The following is a 16,613-nucleotide window of genomic DNA, read 5'->3' as shown; positions in this document are numbered from 1 at the left end:
ACCAAAGAGATCCTAGGGAGCTCCAGTTCATTCTCCCCAGAGCGGCCAGAGGACCTGACGGCTGCTGCTCCCCCGCTGAGACGGCAGACCTCTCGGACTGTCGCCCTGTTCCTGAAGGTCGCTAGGCTTCCACTGCCCTGCGCGGTCTCGCTTCTGCCTCTCCCCGCAGCCTGGTGATGCTTCCGCTTGTCAAGTAAACCAAATCGCTTCACCAGCTTGGCGCTGTTGTTCCCTCAGACCAGAACGCTTCCCACCCAGCCCTTCCCCGCTGCATTCCTCCTTCAGGGCTCAGCTTCCACAGGATTCCACAGGATTCCCTGACCCCCTTGATTACTTCAGATCCCCCTCCCACTCTGTGTTGTCTTGGTACCCGTAATTATCCTTCTAGCACGTACCGCCATTCGAGTGGGATGTGATTGCATATCCGTGACGTTGTCTGATGTCTCCCCCACTCCCCGAGTGGGATGGTGCCTTCCTGAGGGAGGGACCACGTCTGCCTGTTGGTTATTGAAGCCCCCGCACCGACCACAGTGCCTTGCACACGGTAGGTACCCAACATTCGACAAGTGAATCAAAAGCAGCTTAGTAAAGCAGCCATGGAGAGTGTGCGTGAAGAAATAATGGAGGAAAGCACTGGAAAATGACGCCAGGACGGATGACGAAGCGCTGTGTGTGCCAGGTTAAGAAGTTTGGACTTCCGTTTGAAGAGAATGCAAGTCACTAAAAGTCTTAAGCCACGTGAGTGGCTTTTTGAATGTGTTATAGAAAAATTACTGATTTCTATGGTGGGGGGAGTGTGGAGGATTGATGTGGAGAGGGGTGAAGCTGGGGCAGGGAGCTCGTCAGGGGCTGTTGCTGGGAAGGAAACCAAGTGGGAGATTGGAGAGCAGAGCAGGTGAGGTGGGGGAGAGGGGGGGCGGCTAGCCTGAGATGGGGCACAGTCAGGGGCAAGTGGGCTAGAATCCAGAACAGAAAGACACTCACCTTACCCTGAGCGCCCGTAAGGAAGGAGGGGAAGGGATGTGTCAGAGTGTGAGGGATGGGTTTGGTGGGCTTTAGTAATTACGATGTATTGAGCCTTCATGTGCCACACATTGTATGTTGTGGCCTCCATATCTCATCGTCTGAGGTCACCTGCCCAGACTGAGGGGAAGTGGTATAAAGGCGGTGGAAGGTCTGCTGAGATTTAGGAATAGCCACTCTAGAGAATGGAAGAAGACGCTGGTAAGACACTGGTACAATGGAGCGACAGAGCCAGAATCTGTGGGGGTCCTAATTTGCAGGATCTGTGCTTTCTCCAATAGCGCTGAGCAGCCTGGGGGTAGGAATGAGAAAGCATATTTGAATCGAAATAGGATTTGGACAGGAAGTTGCAAACCATAGCTTTGAGGCCAAATGTGGTCACCCCCTGTTTCTGCAAATAAAATTTTGTTGGAACACAACCACACTAACTGGCCCCCGTGTAGTCTTCGGATGCTTTTGTGCTACAGCAGCAGAGCTGAGAAGTTGTAATGGAAACCGTAGGTCCCGTAAAGCCTAAAATATTTACAGTTTGGTCCTTGACAGAAAAGGTCTGCCTGACTCCTGGATTAGGAATTAGCAGCAGATAAAGCAGAAACCGTGGCAGTGGGGGGAGAGGAGGGGAGCAAGGAAGTGGTTCAAGTGACGGATAACGAGAAAATAAAAAGATTATTGGACCTGATGTCTCGATGAGGCCAAAGTGTAGATGCGTTAAAGGGAATGCGAAGGCTGGAAGGAATCGAGAAGGAAAGTAATCTTGGAAAGCAAGATTTCAGAGTAGGGCAGCTCAAAGGAATGGCTGCAGGTAACTTGCGGTTGAGGAATTCGGGAAACGATGAGGCAGGATCGATGGCTGGTCTCCGGGGACGCTAGGTGAAGGAAGATAGACACGACACTGTCTACTTTCTGGGGTGTTTTTTTTTTTCTATTTTATTGTTTTAAGAAGTATTTGTTTATATGAAGGGTCCAGGTCTGGTGTTACAAAACTCTTTGGAGATGATGAGCTTGGTAAACTTAAAAATACTTGCACCCTCACGGTGTAGCAGATCTCAGCCACCTAATATAGGTTAATATTCTCGTTCTAATATTTTCACCGAATGATGGATTTGCAGCAGCCTCGTTTGACCTTTTGATACTGGATAACTCTGTTCCTAGAACAGTCCATTCCTTCTCTCCCTTCGTTTAAATTTTAAGTTATTTATGTCTAGGTCAAACTATTCCTTTAGGTCATTAGATCATTTGTCATGCATACCAAAAAGAAAAAAAGAAGATAGAAGATGCACAGAAGCCAGATCATTATATCCGTGAGCCATAGTTTGGGTAAGTGTGTTAGACTGCCCTGGACTTTTCTTTCTAATTTTGGGGGTAGGAAAAAAAAATCCATATGTTCGCATGCTGGGCTAGTGGTGAGCGTTCTCACTGGCTCTGTCCTTTGTTTATATCTCATTGATTCCATTTTTGTACCATGGGTTTCAGTAGTGGTGTTTCTGTGGACCCAGCAACACCTCCTCCAGCTGTACAGCTCCCGCCTGCCTCCGTGCAGACAAAAAGACACACTGATTTGATTTTTTACATTCAGTGAGCCAAATTTATACTTCGTAGGTAAGTGAGAAGACTCAGCATTAATCCAATCGTCCAGTCATCCCAGTAACAGTTTAGCATCAGTGATTAGAGGCAGAGTCATTAGCATTTCTCTCGAATCCTATGTTATTCCTAAATCTGTTTCTTTTCATGTAGCTCCTTGATAATCATGACAATAAATTTTCAAATATCGTACTTTTAAAAGTACAAGATTGGGACGCCAGGGTGGCTCAGTCTGTTGAGTGTCCAGCTTCGGTTCAGGTCATGATCTCATGGTTCGTGGGTTCGAGCCCCGTGTTGGGCTCCGTGCTGACAGTTCAGGACCTGCTCGGGACTCTCTCTCTGCCCCTCCCCTGTTCATACTCTCTCTCTCTCTCTTTCAAAAAAAAAAAATAAACATTAAAAAAAATTTTTTTAAGTACAAGATCTAATTCACGCACCAGAAAATGCACCCTATTAAAGTGTACAATTCAGTACTTTTCGTATATTCGCAGAATTGCGCCATCATCACCACTCATTCCAGGATATTTTCATTACCCCAAAAAGTCCCGTATCCATTAACAGTCACTCCCCATTCCTTCCTCCCCCCGAACGCTTCCTCCTAAGCAGTGATCTACTTTCTGCCTCGGTGCATTTGCCTACTCTGGACGTTTCATGTTACGGAATCATACACTATGTGCCTCTCGTGTCTGGCTTCTTTGACGTAGCACAGCGTTTCCAGGGTTCAGCCATGTTGTCACATGAATCAGTACTTCTCTCCTTATGGCTAATACTCCACTGTTTAAACACATTTTATGTATCTATCCATCAGCCGATGGATATTTGAGTTGTTTCGTCTTTTTAGCTATTACAAATAATATTACTACGGACATTTGTTACTTTCTACAACACAGAACAAAATCAGAATTTTTTTTTTTTAGTTTTTTCTTTTACATTTATTTATTTTTGAGAGGCACAGCACAAGTGGGGGAGGGGCAGAAAGAGAGGGAGATACAGAATCCGAAGCAGGCTCCAGGCTCTGAGCTGTCAGCACGGAGCCCGACGCGGGGCTCGAACTCACAAACCGTGAGATCATGACCTGAACCGAAGTCGGACGCCCAACCGACTGAGCCACCCAGGCGCCCCTAAAATCAGAATGTTTTAATTCATGTGTACAGGTAACTTAACAGTCGTTATATATCGGATAGGAAAACTGAAAGAGAAGAATAAAAAGCTCCTGTTTTATCGTGAACAGTTTGAAGTGTTTAGCTGAACAAGGACCTACTGCTAACAGAAAAATTTACATTTGCAGCTCCAGGCGAAGAGAGTTTAAAAATATTTCTAGGAATGTATTCGTCATGATATTTTTGCAGCGCAGTTCTTCTAAATGCTTTTTAAATTTCGAGTTGCAATATAATAATTAAGGGGCCTGATGTTTTCACGAGCATAAAAAGTCAGAGATAACACATCCGCATTTGGAATCGCTTTATCGGTGCTATTTTGAAGCAAGTGCAGCATTAATTGGCGTGCGTATATCACCCGGGGAGATCGTTTAAATTCAGCCATTTATCGCGGCTGGCTCCAGCTCTGGTGGGTGCACTGTATGAAGAGGATGGCTGCTAACAAGATAGTCCAGTACCTTCCGCAGTGAGTGGGAGCAGGGTGACGAAATGGGCAGGAGAGGCACCCTGGAGTGCAGCGTTGAAGTGTCTCTTACAGCTGTGGCGTGTTTGGAAACAAAAGTAAATTGGCGCGCAGCAATTAGAGCTGAAGTGGCTTTTTATGAGCAAAAGCCCCTGAATCAAAGCTGCCAAACTGTAAACAATGATAAGCTACTCAGTCAGCAGTTGTAGCTACAAAGCGAGAGAAAGGTGGACACACAGCAGAAAACAGTGATTCTGAGACGTTAGCAGGCATCAGACACCCTTGGAGGCTTGTTAAAACTCAATGTCCTGGGCACAGTCCCAGTTTCTGATTTAGAGAGATGGGGCCCAAGAACTTTACTTCTAACAAATTCCCAGGTGCTGCTGCTGCTTGTTCAGGGGGCGCACTTTGTTGTCGTTAATGTTTTATTTATTTTTGAGAGAGGGGAGGGGCAGAGGGAGAGAGGGGGACAGAGGATCCAAAGCGGGCTCTGTGCTGAGAGCAGCGAGCCCATGTGGGGCTTGAACTCACGTACCGCGAGATCATGACCTGAGTGGAAGTCAGACGCTCAACCAACCAAGCCACCCAGGCACCCGCTTTGAGAACCGCTGGCATAAAACTAAACCAGGTAATCACATCGCGTCCATGTGACTCACGTAACTGTGTTACCCTTTTTCAGTGACCTGCTGGAGAATGTGCTATCCCCAGGTGAGGGTAAACCCAGAAAGAGAAAGACTTGGGATATAGAAACGGGAGAGCCAACACGGGAGGATGGTGCGGGGTGACAGGTGACATGTCAGGTGACAGCTGTGACCCAAACAGCACACCCAGAGCAGAGCAGCGGCGTGACTCAGGACGCACACGTGTGGAGGCTCTCTCACCCTCAGCGTGCCCGTCACCACCATGCCCTCTCTTCAACCCAAGGACAGAACGTCAGGATAAGGCTGACCTAGATTCTTCTGTGCGCTTGTCTTGCCTTGACCATGTGCCGACGAAGTCCCTATTTTCCTTTTCGTGTCCTGCTGCTCCATCGGCTGAGAATACTCATGTCACCCCCAAAATGTCTTGTGATTGGAATTTTTCCTAAAAACTGGACGGAGATAGCCCTCAGAGAGCTTTGAAGCAGAAAATAGAAGCCGCCTGCCCCAGCCATGTTTTTTACAGGAGAGGTTCAATTTCGTTTAAAGGGACATGCATCTCTAAGCAAACAAAATAATATAGAAAGATAAGAAGTCATGTGTGCTTAGCGGTAATTTCCCTTTCTGTGACTTCAGCTTTTTTTTTTATGTGAAAGTAGCAAGTCTAGAGTTAGCTGCAAGACTTTAGAAACCGAATTCTGCCGGGGCGCCTGGGTGGCGCAGTCGGTTAAGCGTCCGACTTCAGCCAGGTCACAATCTCGCGGTCCGTGAGTTCGAGCCCCGCGTCGGGCTCTGGGCTGATGGCTCAGAGCCTGGAGCCTGTTTCCGATTCTGTGTCTCCCTCTCTCTCTGCCCCTCCCCCGTTCATGCTCTGTCTCTCTCTGTCCCCAAAAAATAAGTAAAACGTTGAAAAAAAAAAAATTAAAAAAAAAAAAAAAAAAGAAACCGAATTCTGCCAACCCGTACCACCTAATGCACGCATGAATGTAAATAGATACTCCAAGAAGACAAGAGAAAGTTGTGTCCGAGAAAGTTTGGAAAACCCTTGAATAAATTAGTGTACGACTTCTCGGAACTTTAAATGTGCTAATGTTCGTTGTTAACCTCCTAACGAGAGGCCCAACATGCAATCGCCTGGTCTTGCTTGACTTTGAAATACTGTTTTCACAAAACCTCTTGTTACATCTCCAGGAACACAGCGTTCCTCAGCACACAGTTTGGGAGATAACGATTTATTTTTTATTTATTATTATTTTTTTTAACGTTTATTTATCTTTGAGACACAGAGAGACAGAGCATGAACAGGGGAGGGTCAGAGAGAGGGAGACACAGAATCCGAAACAGGCTCCAGGCTCTGAGCCATCAGCCCAGAGCCCGACGTGGGGCTCGAACTCACGGACCGTGAGATCATGACCTGAGCCGAAGTCGGCCGCTTAACCGACCGAGCCACCCAGGCGCCCCGGGAAATAACGATTTAAAATGAAGTGCACAAGAAGCAATGAGTATGATTTTGTCTGAAAGGGAATTAAAATGTTATCAAATATTTTACAGAAAACTGGTTTAGAATGCTTTTGATTTTACTTACTGTTTCTTGGTGAAAAAAAAAAAAAAAATTCCGTACGTGTGCTCAAGTGTCCCAGATCTCAGGTGGGCTGGAGTTCAGTTTTGACCGTATTTGAACAGTTAGAGAAAAAAGATTCGTTTGACAGCTTTTAGGTACTTGTAGTTGGTTGTTCATTTTACCATAATGGTCTCTGTAGGGGACAAAAAAAAAAAAAAAAAAAAAAGGATGAAGGAATCTAAGTTACAGCTTTCTCAGACTTTCTGCTTTAAATGCCAACTTAAAATGCCACCAGCCAGTAGAACAGGGTGTAATACTTTACTTTTCTGCTCTCTCTGGCAAGTGTGGTGTGAAAGTACATCGGGCACGGTTCACAGTCAAGGTGACTATTGATAACTTCCATGTTTGTTTCATTTCCATGGCATCGTTGGTATATAATACATCTTTAGATTTTCTCTGCTTCCTGCTTCGGGTTTATCTAGGCTTATGATGACTGTTTAGCATATGAGACTGTCAGTAGTATCTTTATGTTGAGACCTTGCAGATGGGGATTTCACACTGAAAAATTATTTTAGCCATTACTCTCGTTTGTATGTTGCATAATCTCTCTCTCCCTTGTAGTTTCAACCACCTCTGAAGGAACGTCCTCCCTTTCTACTTTATCCATGCCGTCTCCCGACTCAGCCTCTCTGGAGACGTCTGTTCATCTCCTACCCCGCATTTTGGCGGGACCTTCCTTCCGGTCTCTGGCCCAGCAACGGTGTTCTTCCGCCTCCTTTAAAGATGAAGATGAGACGGCCGGGGCTCACCACCCCTTTGCTCCTAGGGACCGAGCGTCTTCTGATGAAGAGGAGAACGACAACCTCCATCTGCTGGAGAGTCTTCCGGATAACTCTGAGTGTGCTAAAGAGCAGACACGTCCTGCTTCTGCCAGTAATTGGGCAGAGTCTTCCACCCCCAGGGCAGACCACGTCACCTCTGTGTCCTGTCTGAGTTTTCAGACACCTGCCGGCCTGCCGGGGGAGCCTGAAACAAACGATTCCATTAAAACTCTCCTAGGGGAGGTGAAAAATGCCATAGTGAAACTACACGAAGACCTGAGCACGGTGATAAGAGAACTTAACGTCATCAATAGCCATCTGGTGAGCATGAGTGGGAATAGTCTGCAGCTAAAGTCTTCCCAGCTTCCCCAGTCTTCCGAGGGGACCTCAGATCACATGTAACAAGCCCGAGAGCCCCTGTCGGTAGAACTCATGTGGTTCCACCTCCCGAAGACCTAAGTTAGCCTTTTGTAGATTCTCATCCTTCTGGCAAAAATGGGGTGGTGGTTGGATTTTTCCTTGTCAGGCTTATTAACGAATATCTTTCAAACCACTAAACTCATTTGGGTGGTTTCTTTTTTAAAGAGGAAAAAGCATCACCTTTGATAATATTTTCAGATTCAGCTACAAACTGTTTTTCATTTGACACTGAAGAGAATTTCTTTCTTCCACACCCTGGACTTCACCTCAAAATATATTAAGCGTTAGTGGAAGCTGTGGCAAGACCTCAGACTGCAAATGGCTCTTCCGGAGCCTTTGGATGAGCAGGTGGTAAGAAGGCCTTCAGAGCCTGGGGTTGCTGTTCCGTCTGCTCTCGTGCCAGGTTTCAGCCTCTGCAAACAAAGGACCAGCAATCTTTCCCTTCCTGTGGCTGCCACCATTGGTTGGGGGGTTAAGCTGAGACAGGTGGGACACGGGACAGGTGTTTTTATTGCTAATGTTTATTGCAAAGTGAATTCAAATGCATACTTTGGTTGTATTTGGAAAATAAACTTGATGTTTTTCATCTTCTATGTATCCTTTTAATTTATTAAGACAGCCTTTCAAGTAGGATTTTTATTTTTTATTTATTTTTAAACTTAAAAAAATTGTTTTAACGTTTATTTGTTTTTAGAGAGACAGAGTGTAGCGGGGGAGGGGCAGAGAGAGAAGGAGACACAGAATCCGAAGGAGGCTCCAGGCCCTGAGCTGTCAGCACAGAGCCCGACACGGGGCTTGGACCCACGAACCACGAGATCATGACCTGAGCCAAAGTTGGTCACTCAACCGACTGAGCCACCCAGGCGCCCCCTAGAATTTTTACTTCTGGGAAAATGATCTGGTTGGGAGATCATAGACCAGTGCTTCTCCATCCTACTGCACAGTGGAACCACCAGAGACGCTTTCATTTTGTTTTATACTTATTTGAGAAGACAGCGTAAGGGCTCCGTGTACCCATTGCTCAGTTCCAACAATTACCAACGAAGCGCTAAGATAAATTCCTGATTATTTTGAAGAAATATGGGACATCTAAAATATATTCTAATGCCAAACCCACGCCGATTTTCATCACGCTAACTGGGGTAAGAACTAGAGGGAAATGCTAGTGGGAGTGTTAGTGCAAAGACTGTAATGTGGGAGGGGGGTTGGCATATTTGAGGAGGGGCAAGGTAGCCAGTGCGGCTGGCGTGAAGTGAGGGAAGGACACGACGGTAGGAGATCTGAGGTCCTGGAGGAAAGAACAAGGAGCAGTGCCAGATGATACACGTTCTAGAAGACCGTCGTTAGAGATTTTGGCTTTTCCTCAATAAAAATTGTGACAAAGATGGGGCGCCTGGGTGGCGCAGTCGGTTAAGCGGCCGACTTCGGCCCAGGTCATGATCTCGCGGTCCGTGAGTTCGAGCCCCGCGTTGGGCTCTGGGCTGACGGCTCGGAGCCTGGAGCCTGTTTCGGATTCTGTGTCTCCCTCTCTCTCTGCCCCTCCCCCGTTCATGCTCTGTCTCTCTCTGTCTCAAAAATCAACGTTAAAAAATTTAAAAAAAAATTGTGACAAGGTTTTAGGGTGAAAAATGATCTTGGGCTTCTAAAATGATCACACTGGTTCTGGGGAGAGAGGGATGCAGGGACACGGGATGAGGAAGGCAGGCCAATTGGAAGGCCATTGCAGTTATCCAGATAAGAGCGGGTGGTGGATCAAAGGAGGGTATATGAGAAGTGATTAGGGATTGGTTGATGGGTTGGATAAAATATGTAAGAGAAAAAGCGTCACAGCTGAACCCAAAGTACTGGACTGAGCAATTAAAATTGCTCATCAACTGAAACGAGGAGGGTGGCAGACGGAGAAAAGTTTTGAGGCATTCAGTTCGAGATAGGTTACATCTCAGATGTCCATTAGATAACCCAAGTGGAGATACCAAATAAGCAATTGGATATAAGAGTTGAGTCTGAGAGAGAGATCTAGATTGGAACGGAGGCGGTGGGGTTTAGTAATTGATGGTTATTTAAAGCTACGAGACTGGATGAAATTGCCGAAGGAGCGAGTATAATAGTGGAGAGAAGTTGAAGGCCTGAGCCCTGGGGCAGGCCTAAGAAGATCAGGAAGAAGTTAGGGAATCAATGAATAAGGCCGAGACGGAGCCACCACTGAGGTAGAACAAAACCACACAGCGTGTAGTGGTTGGAAGCCCAGAGTGTGTTTCTCTTCGCGACCCTTACCTCTTCCATACGCATATGCACCTTGCCGAGTTCTTTCCAAACCCTATTAGATTTTTTTAAGTTTTTGTTTCAATTTCAGTTCATTAACATACAGTGTGATACTAGTTCCAGGTGTACAATATAGTGATTGAAAGCCCTATTAGATTTTGATGAAAGTTGCATTAAATCTACTCATGAATTTGGGGCATTTTTACAAATTTAATCTTCTAATCTAGGAGCATCGTACATCTGTATCTTCTTTCATAAATTTTATGTTTAGCTTTCCAATCCATGAGCATGGTATTTCTCTATGTTCTATGTCTTCTCTTAATGCTTCACAGTAAACTCATAATCTCCCTCACAGAGGGCTTCTATTTCTTTTTTAAAGACTTAATCCTTTCATACTTGATATTTTTGTGTATTGTAAGTGCTACCTTTTTGCGAGTTTAAAAAAAATTTTTTTAATGTTTATTTTTGATAGAGAGTTGGGGAGGGGGAGAGAGAGGTAGATAGAGAATCAGAAGCAGGCTCCACGCTGTCAGCTCAAAGCCCGCTGTGGGGCTCAAACTCACGAACCACGAGATCATGACCTGAGCCGAAATCAAGAGTCGGATGCTTAACCAACTGAGCCACCCAGGCACCCCCCCCCACCTTTTTTGGAAAAATTTTTAATGTCTATTTATTTTTGAGAGAGAGAGCAAGAGTTGGGGGGTGGGGGTTGCCAGCTTTTAAATTTTGGAACATAACAGTTGATAGAAATCTAAATCTCGGTCTAGATTCACTAATAGTTAACAAGTTGCCATGTTTGCTTTATCTCCCTCTCTTGCTAAACATGTTTATGTCTATATATGCATTATGTAGATAGGTAAATAGACACACACATTTTGCTGAACCATTTGAAAGAAACGTTCGGATATCATGACACTTCACCACAGGATACTGCAACATACTTACTACATGAATCAGGGTAATGTTTCTCTAACCTACCTTCCAGTTAACGAGGCCTCTCTTCAGCTATGTCTAATCTGTTGTTAACTCCTCCCATTACATTTTAAATTCAGTTATTCCTTTTTCATTTCTAGAATTCTACTTGGTTCTTTTAAAATATTTTAAAAGATTCTTTAAAAAAACTTTTCACACATCCATGTTTCTTGCAGATCTTTTCAAGTAAGAATATTAAGCAAACTAGTATAGAATTCTTACTGGCAAATATAGTAAGTAAACTAGAGAGTGTTCTGACCAGCAAACTATTAAGAATATATGCATTTAAGGCCATAAATTTCCCTTTACTGCAACCTGCCAATTTTTAAAAATTTGAAATACAATTCACATACCATAAAATTTACTCTTTTAAATATGGTTCAGTGGTTTTACTTTATTAACAGGGTTGTACAACCATCACTACTATCTAATTCTAGAACCGTTTCATCACCACAAAAAGGTACTCCATACTCATTAGCCGCTCCTCTCCAGTTTCTTCTCCTTCAAGCTCCTGGTAACCCACAATCTACTTTCCGTTTCCATTAATTTGCCTCTTAATGGGTATTTCATATAAGTGGAATCCTATATGGCTTTTTGTGTCTGACTTCTTTCACTTAGCATGATGTTTTTGGGCTTCAACCATTGTAGCATGTGTGAGTACTTCATTCCGTTTTATGTCTGAATAATCTTGCATTGTAAGGATATACCACATTTTGTTTACCGGTTCATCAGTTGATGGCCATTTCGGTTGTTTGCACTTTTTTGGCTACTGTGAATAATGCTGCTACGAATATTTGTGTGAACATATGTTTTCAGTTCTCTTGGATGTATATACCCGGGAGTAGAATTGCTGGGTCGTACGGTTACTCTTACATATAACTTTTTAAGGAATTGCCAAGCTATTTTCTGAAGCAGTCTCACCATTTTACCACAAGTATGGGTATGTGGTATGTTCGTTGTCCGTTGGCTCAAAAAATATTCTAATTCCTGTCATGAAGAAGCGTAGAAGTCTATTTCTTAACTTCCCATCATTTGTACTCTAATAATTTTAACATCTAAAGTTTTTAGGGGTCTGTTTTTGTTATCTGTTGCCCTGCTGATTTGTGCTCATGGTGTATGTTTCCTTGTGTACCTGATCATCTTCGATTATATGTTGGTCATTTATTTGTATGATTAATACAAGAATTTGTTTTTACTACTGCCAAGTGCCTGGTGCTGTTGCACCACCATACCGCTTAGGTAAATGAAGGTCGTGGCTTGAAGTTTTCTAGAATCCCCAGGTTAATCCTAGACTTAAATTTCTCATAAACGATGGTTCATTTCTAATTCATTCTCATTGCGTAGCCATTGGGTTCCACTTTGTTGTAAGGAGTGGTGTCGTGTTAGACTTCCCACCTGTGTGAGGTGATTTCTGCTCCTATCACCATCAAAATGAAAGTTGGAATCGATTCAGTTCCACATATGCCCTTAGAGAAAAGTGGCTTCTATGATCATTTACCTATCAGGTCTCTGTTGCTTTTTTTTTTTTTTTTTTTTTTTTTTGAGCACCTATTACTCGTAAGACTGTTCCAGGCCCTGGAGATTCATTAGTGAGCAAAACCAGACATTCCTGTCCTCACAGACCCTGAGCCCTAGAGTTATGGGGAAATTTGATAGGTTAATCAAATTGTTGTGGTGGTGGCTTTTATTGTAAAAATCGAATAGTTTGGGGAAAGGAAACGTACAGCTTCATATGTCTGGGAGACCCACAAATGGATTCTTAAGGGATGGTAGGATACAGTATCTCCTTTTTTTTACTCGCTCTGAAATTTCTGAGTTGTACATTGCTAAGAACTGAGAAGAAACAACCCTCCAGAGATATAGCACTCCTCTCTCCTTCCCTCCATTACCAAGAGGTGCTGCGTCAGATACCTTGAAATGTACTCAGAGATACACCCCACAAATAACTAAGGCAACAAAAGCTATCCCTTTGAGTAACTGCCTTACATGCACAAAGTAACTCCAGGTTTTAACTAGGTTTTACATAGCTCCTATATTTTAATTCAACCATTTTTTTAAATCAGTATAATTAACAAGCACTTACGTGAGTTTCTATTTAGCCAACTCCATTAAGTGACTAGAACAAACCTGGCCTAAATTAGGAACGGGTATATTCTGATTGACTTTGTAATTATCTCAGATTAAAAATACTTCATTAAATGCTATTAAGTATTTTACTTGAAACTTGAGGCTCTTATTATAAGGCAGTTACAAAAATATTTTACGGTTTACCTATTGTCAAATTACTTATGTATTCATCCTTGACATATTTAATAAGCACTCGTTACGAGTAGGCAATTTGCTAGACACTGGGGACACCATGGCGAACAAGATGGGTGTGGGTCCTGGCTTCAGCGTCGCAGCTTCGTGGAGGTACAGGGAGAGACGTGGGCGGAGTGTGATGTGTAAGTCTTCTGAGTTTAGGAAGCAGGGGATAGTGTGGGAGCGCCTGGTAAAGTGGGAGAGGCAGCTCTGATTTGGGGATGTCAGGGAATGCTTCCTGGAGAACACGAAGTCCAAAGTGAGTCCGGAAGGTTGAGCAAGGGTTGGTCAAGCAGAGGGCGTTAGGGTAGAGAATTTTCTAGGCAGAGACAACAGCATGTACAAAAGGCGGGAGCAGGAATGAACTAGGTGAGCCTGAGGATGGGACAAAGCTGGCAGGCCGGAGGTGAGGGCCGCGGTTTTGCTTCATGCAGCGACACAGTAGGTGACGGTTAGGTAGCGGTAACTGACTAAATACCGGAAAAGGACTGAATGACAAGTAAATGGATCTTGTTGGAAATGAAGTGTCATGGAAATTTGGGGGCGAAAGGGCTTCCAAAATCCATCCACTAACTTGATAAAAACCGACTTCGTAGGGGATTTTTGGAGACTCCGGTGACTCATCTGCCCCACAAATGGGATGGTTGTGACAGTGGTTTGCTCTGGATGTGCGAGGAATGTCTTCTTCTTGCGCCTTCGTTCTGAAGAGCAGGTGAATCCTGAGAGCAGCCTGATGAGTCAGTTACATGCTCGAATACTGGGGACGCTTTTCCGAGGTCTCACTGTATTTTTAATAGAATGGATTCTGAGATGTGATAAAAGGATTTAGATACGTGGGATTGAGAGATTTTTATTTCTTGCGGAACACGAAGTAATTTGAGGAGGCCCAGCGTCTTAGCGTTATGCCAGAGGATATGTGCCACCTTTTATCAGCAGGCAGGCTTAGAAAAGAGTAAATTGGCTGGGAAGAAACTAGGTTTTCAAGATGATTTTGTTTGGTAGTTTCAAATTCTGTTTTCTCACTGATGGTGCAGAAAGTCCTCAAAAGATATGGTAATTACTGCAGAATTATGGCTTCAGGCGTCCACGGCCATTCAAACAGCAAAATTCCATTAGAAAATACCAAGATCTGTGTGTGCGGTTGCACTGTGGTTGAAAATTGTCCCCTGTACTGTGACTGCATCACTCTTACAACACAGAGCACCCATAGCGAAATGCAGAAAGCAGACATTCTAGGACCTGCCGTGGTGAAAGGCAGGGCATGAGACAGAGCAACGCATCGAGGATGAGCTCCAGAACTCTAGTTTAATATTGTTGTCATTAATAGCGGTATAATAACAACACTGACAATGGTTGACATTTATTGGACGTTGGCAAGGTTCTAAGCACTTTTTAATTCAGCAACCCTATCAGGAAGGTTCTAGTGTTGTCACGTCGCATAGGAGAACACAGAGGCTAAGAAAAGCTAAGGAACTTGCCTGGGGTCACATAGGTAGTCATAGCGGCCAAAGCCACACTTCGAGCCCTGGTCCGTCTCGGGGTACAGGTGGGTGTAAGCACGCGACCGCACTGCCTCGCAAGTCAAGGTGAGGGTGGCCAGGTGGGTGGCGCTGCCTCGGTTGGGACAGGAGAGTGTGGGAGGATGGCAGCCCCAGCCCGTTTGTCCCCAGCTTTGGGGGGAGCGGAGCTCCTGACTCCCGCCCTTGCCTTCCCCATCCGCAGCCTGCTCTCCAGCTGGTCACCCCCTACTCTTAGGGCCACTTGGCCGAAGCTGCCACCCCAGACCCCACTCCCCGGAGCTTCTCTTGCTGATCTGCCTGTTTCTGAAGAGCCCTCTGCCTCCACCCACGCTCCCCGGCCTGTCCTCGCCTTCTTTCACGTCTGGAGGCTGCAGCGGAGCTAGAACGTGTTAAGACCCACTTTGGAGATGAAGAGACTGTCCCAATTTCTCTTCTCCTTACCTAATGAGACCTGGGAAATGCCATGTAGCCACACACCCTGGTTTAAGTGGGGACCGGTCCCTGGTTCACCCTAGCCGTGGAGAACTTCCAAGGGCTACCATGGGTCTCTGCCTCCGGAGTACATAACACGCACTTGAAAACCACGCAGAGCACCCCAGAAACAGCCAATAAGAACTCTAGAAAAAAATCTGGTTTGTATTTGGTTGCATATAACAGTAATGTGTTCATACTCTTTTTTTTTTTAAGTGGTGGGGGGCACTTGACGTAGTTTCATTATCCCTGGCCCTGAAGATGGGGTATTTGCTTTCCTCCCACACCCCGGGGTAAGGGTCCCAGGGAGCAGCCACCACCAACCCCAGAGGAGCTGGTTTTAATTAACCCTGAACTGGTTCTGTTCCACCTGGACTCCTCCCCCCCCCCCCCCATTTCTCCAAAAATCAACAACAACAACAAAAAACAGAGTTCTGAACTCGAAACAGTAACCCACCAGATTAAGCCAAACGTGAGAATAAATACACAGCTTGAAAAGCACAAATTTCAAAGATTAAGAGAACCAGCAAAGGGAAGGAAAAACGGCGTCGGTGCACCTGACCCACAGAGACCGGCCGAGCGATTCGGAGAGAAAGTAGCACAGCGGCCAGACCATTTCACGAGGGCAGAAGGGCGAGTCAATGACAGACCCACGTCAGCTGGCACTTTGAAAGCCTTTGGAGACGGGAGGGATGGGACTGATCTGAGGCCCGAGAGGCGGGCATAGGGGTGGGAGGTCTGCAAGGAAGGCAGGGAGGCCTGGCTGCCCGCGTCGGTGGAGCTCAGCAGGACGGCAGGCAGATACCCACGCATTTTGTCTGTCGTGGGAGCCGTGAAAGAGGCCAAGGCTTTGAAAGCGGGGCTCTCAGGAGACCTGAAGCCAAAACGTCCTACGTTCATGAGGCAAGGGGCCTGACAGAAGATGCACGAGCCTAGTGTGTGCCCCAAAGAATCAGGAGCCTGCGATTCCATGAGACCCCCGCGGGCAGGGGCAGGACGGGCTTTCCCAGCCCTCTCCACAAAAGCTGCGGAGGGGACAGGGCCAGAGGTGACCCTCCCTGAGCTCTGCTCCCTTCCTGAGTGGCCGGCCCAGATCCCCACCAGCTTATTTGCTAAGCAGCACCTGCTGAGCAAGGCCCTGCCAACTTCTAAATTGTCCCTGCTCTTTTGAAGGGGAGGGCAGCCCTGATGGCCCTAACCAGCACAGCCCCCTTCGGGGACAGGATTGGCAGGCGGCTTAGGAAACCAAAGATCCAAAGGCTCTCTCGCCTGCCATGTGGACAGGGGTTTGCGGGCAAGTCCTCACCCTGAGGCCTATAGATCTCCTCTTTTAAAGTATTTTAGGAAGCTACAGGAGGAGGGACACAACACACGAGTTTGCTGTGCTTACGGGTTATTTATCTCAGGGGGTTTCTACTGCTCA

General features: G+C 45.6%; 1 protein-coding gene across 6 annotated transcripts in view; it reads left to right on the top strand.

Annotated features, from left to right (window-relative positions):
- Positions 1 to 8,255, top strand: part of ENTHD1 (ENTH domain containing 1) — a 104,189-nt gene extending 95,934 nt beyond the window's left edge. For all 6 annotated transcript variants that reach the window (XM_047865401.1, XM_047865402.1, XM_047865404.1 and 3 more), the window contains one exon: positions 7,045 to 8,255. In XM_047865401.1, the coding sequence (XP_047721357.1) occupies positions 7,045 to 7,646 (602 nt within the window). In that variant the 3' untranslated portion in view covers positions 7,647 to 8,255. The remainder of the gene's footprint in view (positions 1 to 7,044) is intronic.
- The last annotated feature ends 8,358 nt before the right edge of the window (positions 8,256 to 16,613 follow it).

This window comes from Prionailurus viverrinus, chromosome B4, assembly GCF_022837055.1.
Source record: "Prionailurus viverrinus isolate Anna chromosome B4, UM_Priviv_1.0, whole genome shotgun sequence".
In the NCBI taxonomy this organism is placed as follows: Eukaryota; Metazoa; Chordata; class Mammalia; order Carnivora; family Felidae; genus Prionailurus; species Prionailurus viverrinus.
The sequence above is the reverse complement of the archived record's forward strand: the minus strand, read 5'-3'. Positions and strand labels throughout refer to the sequence as shown.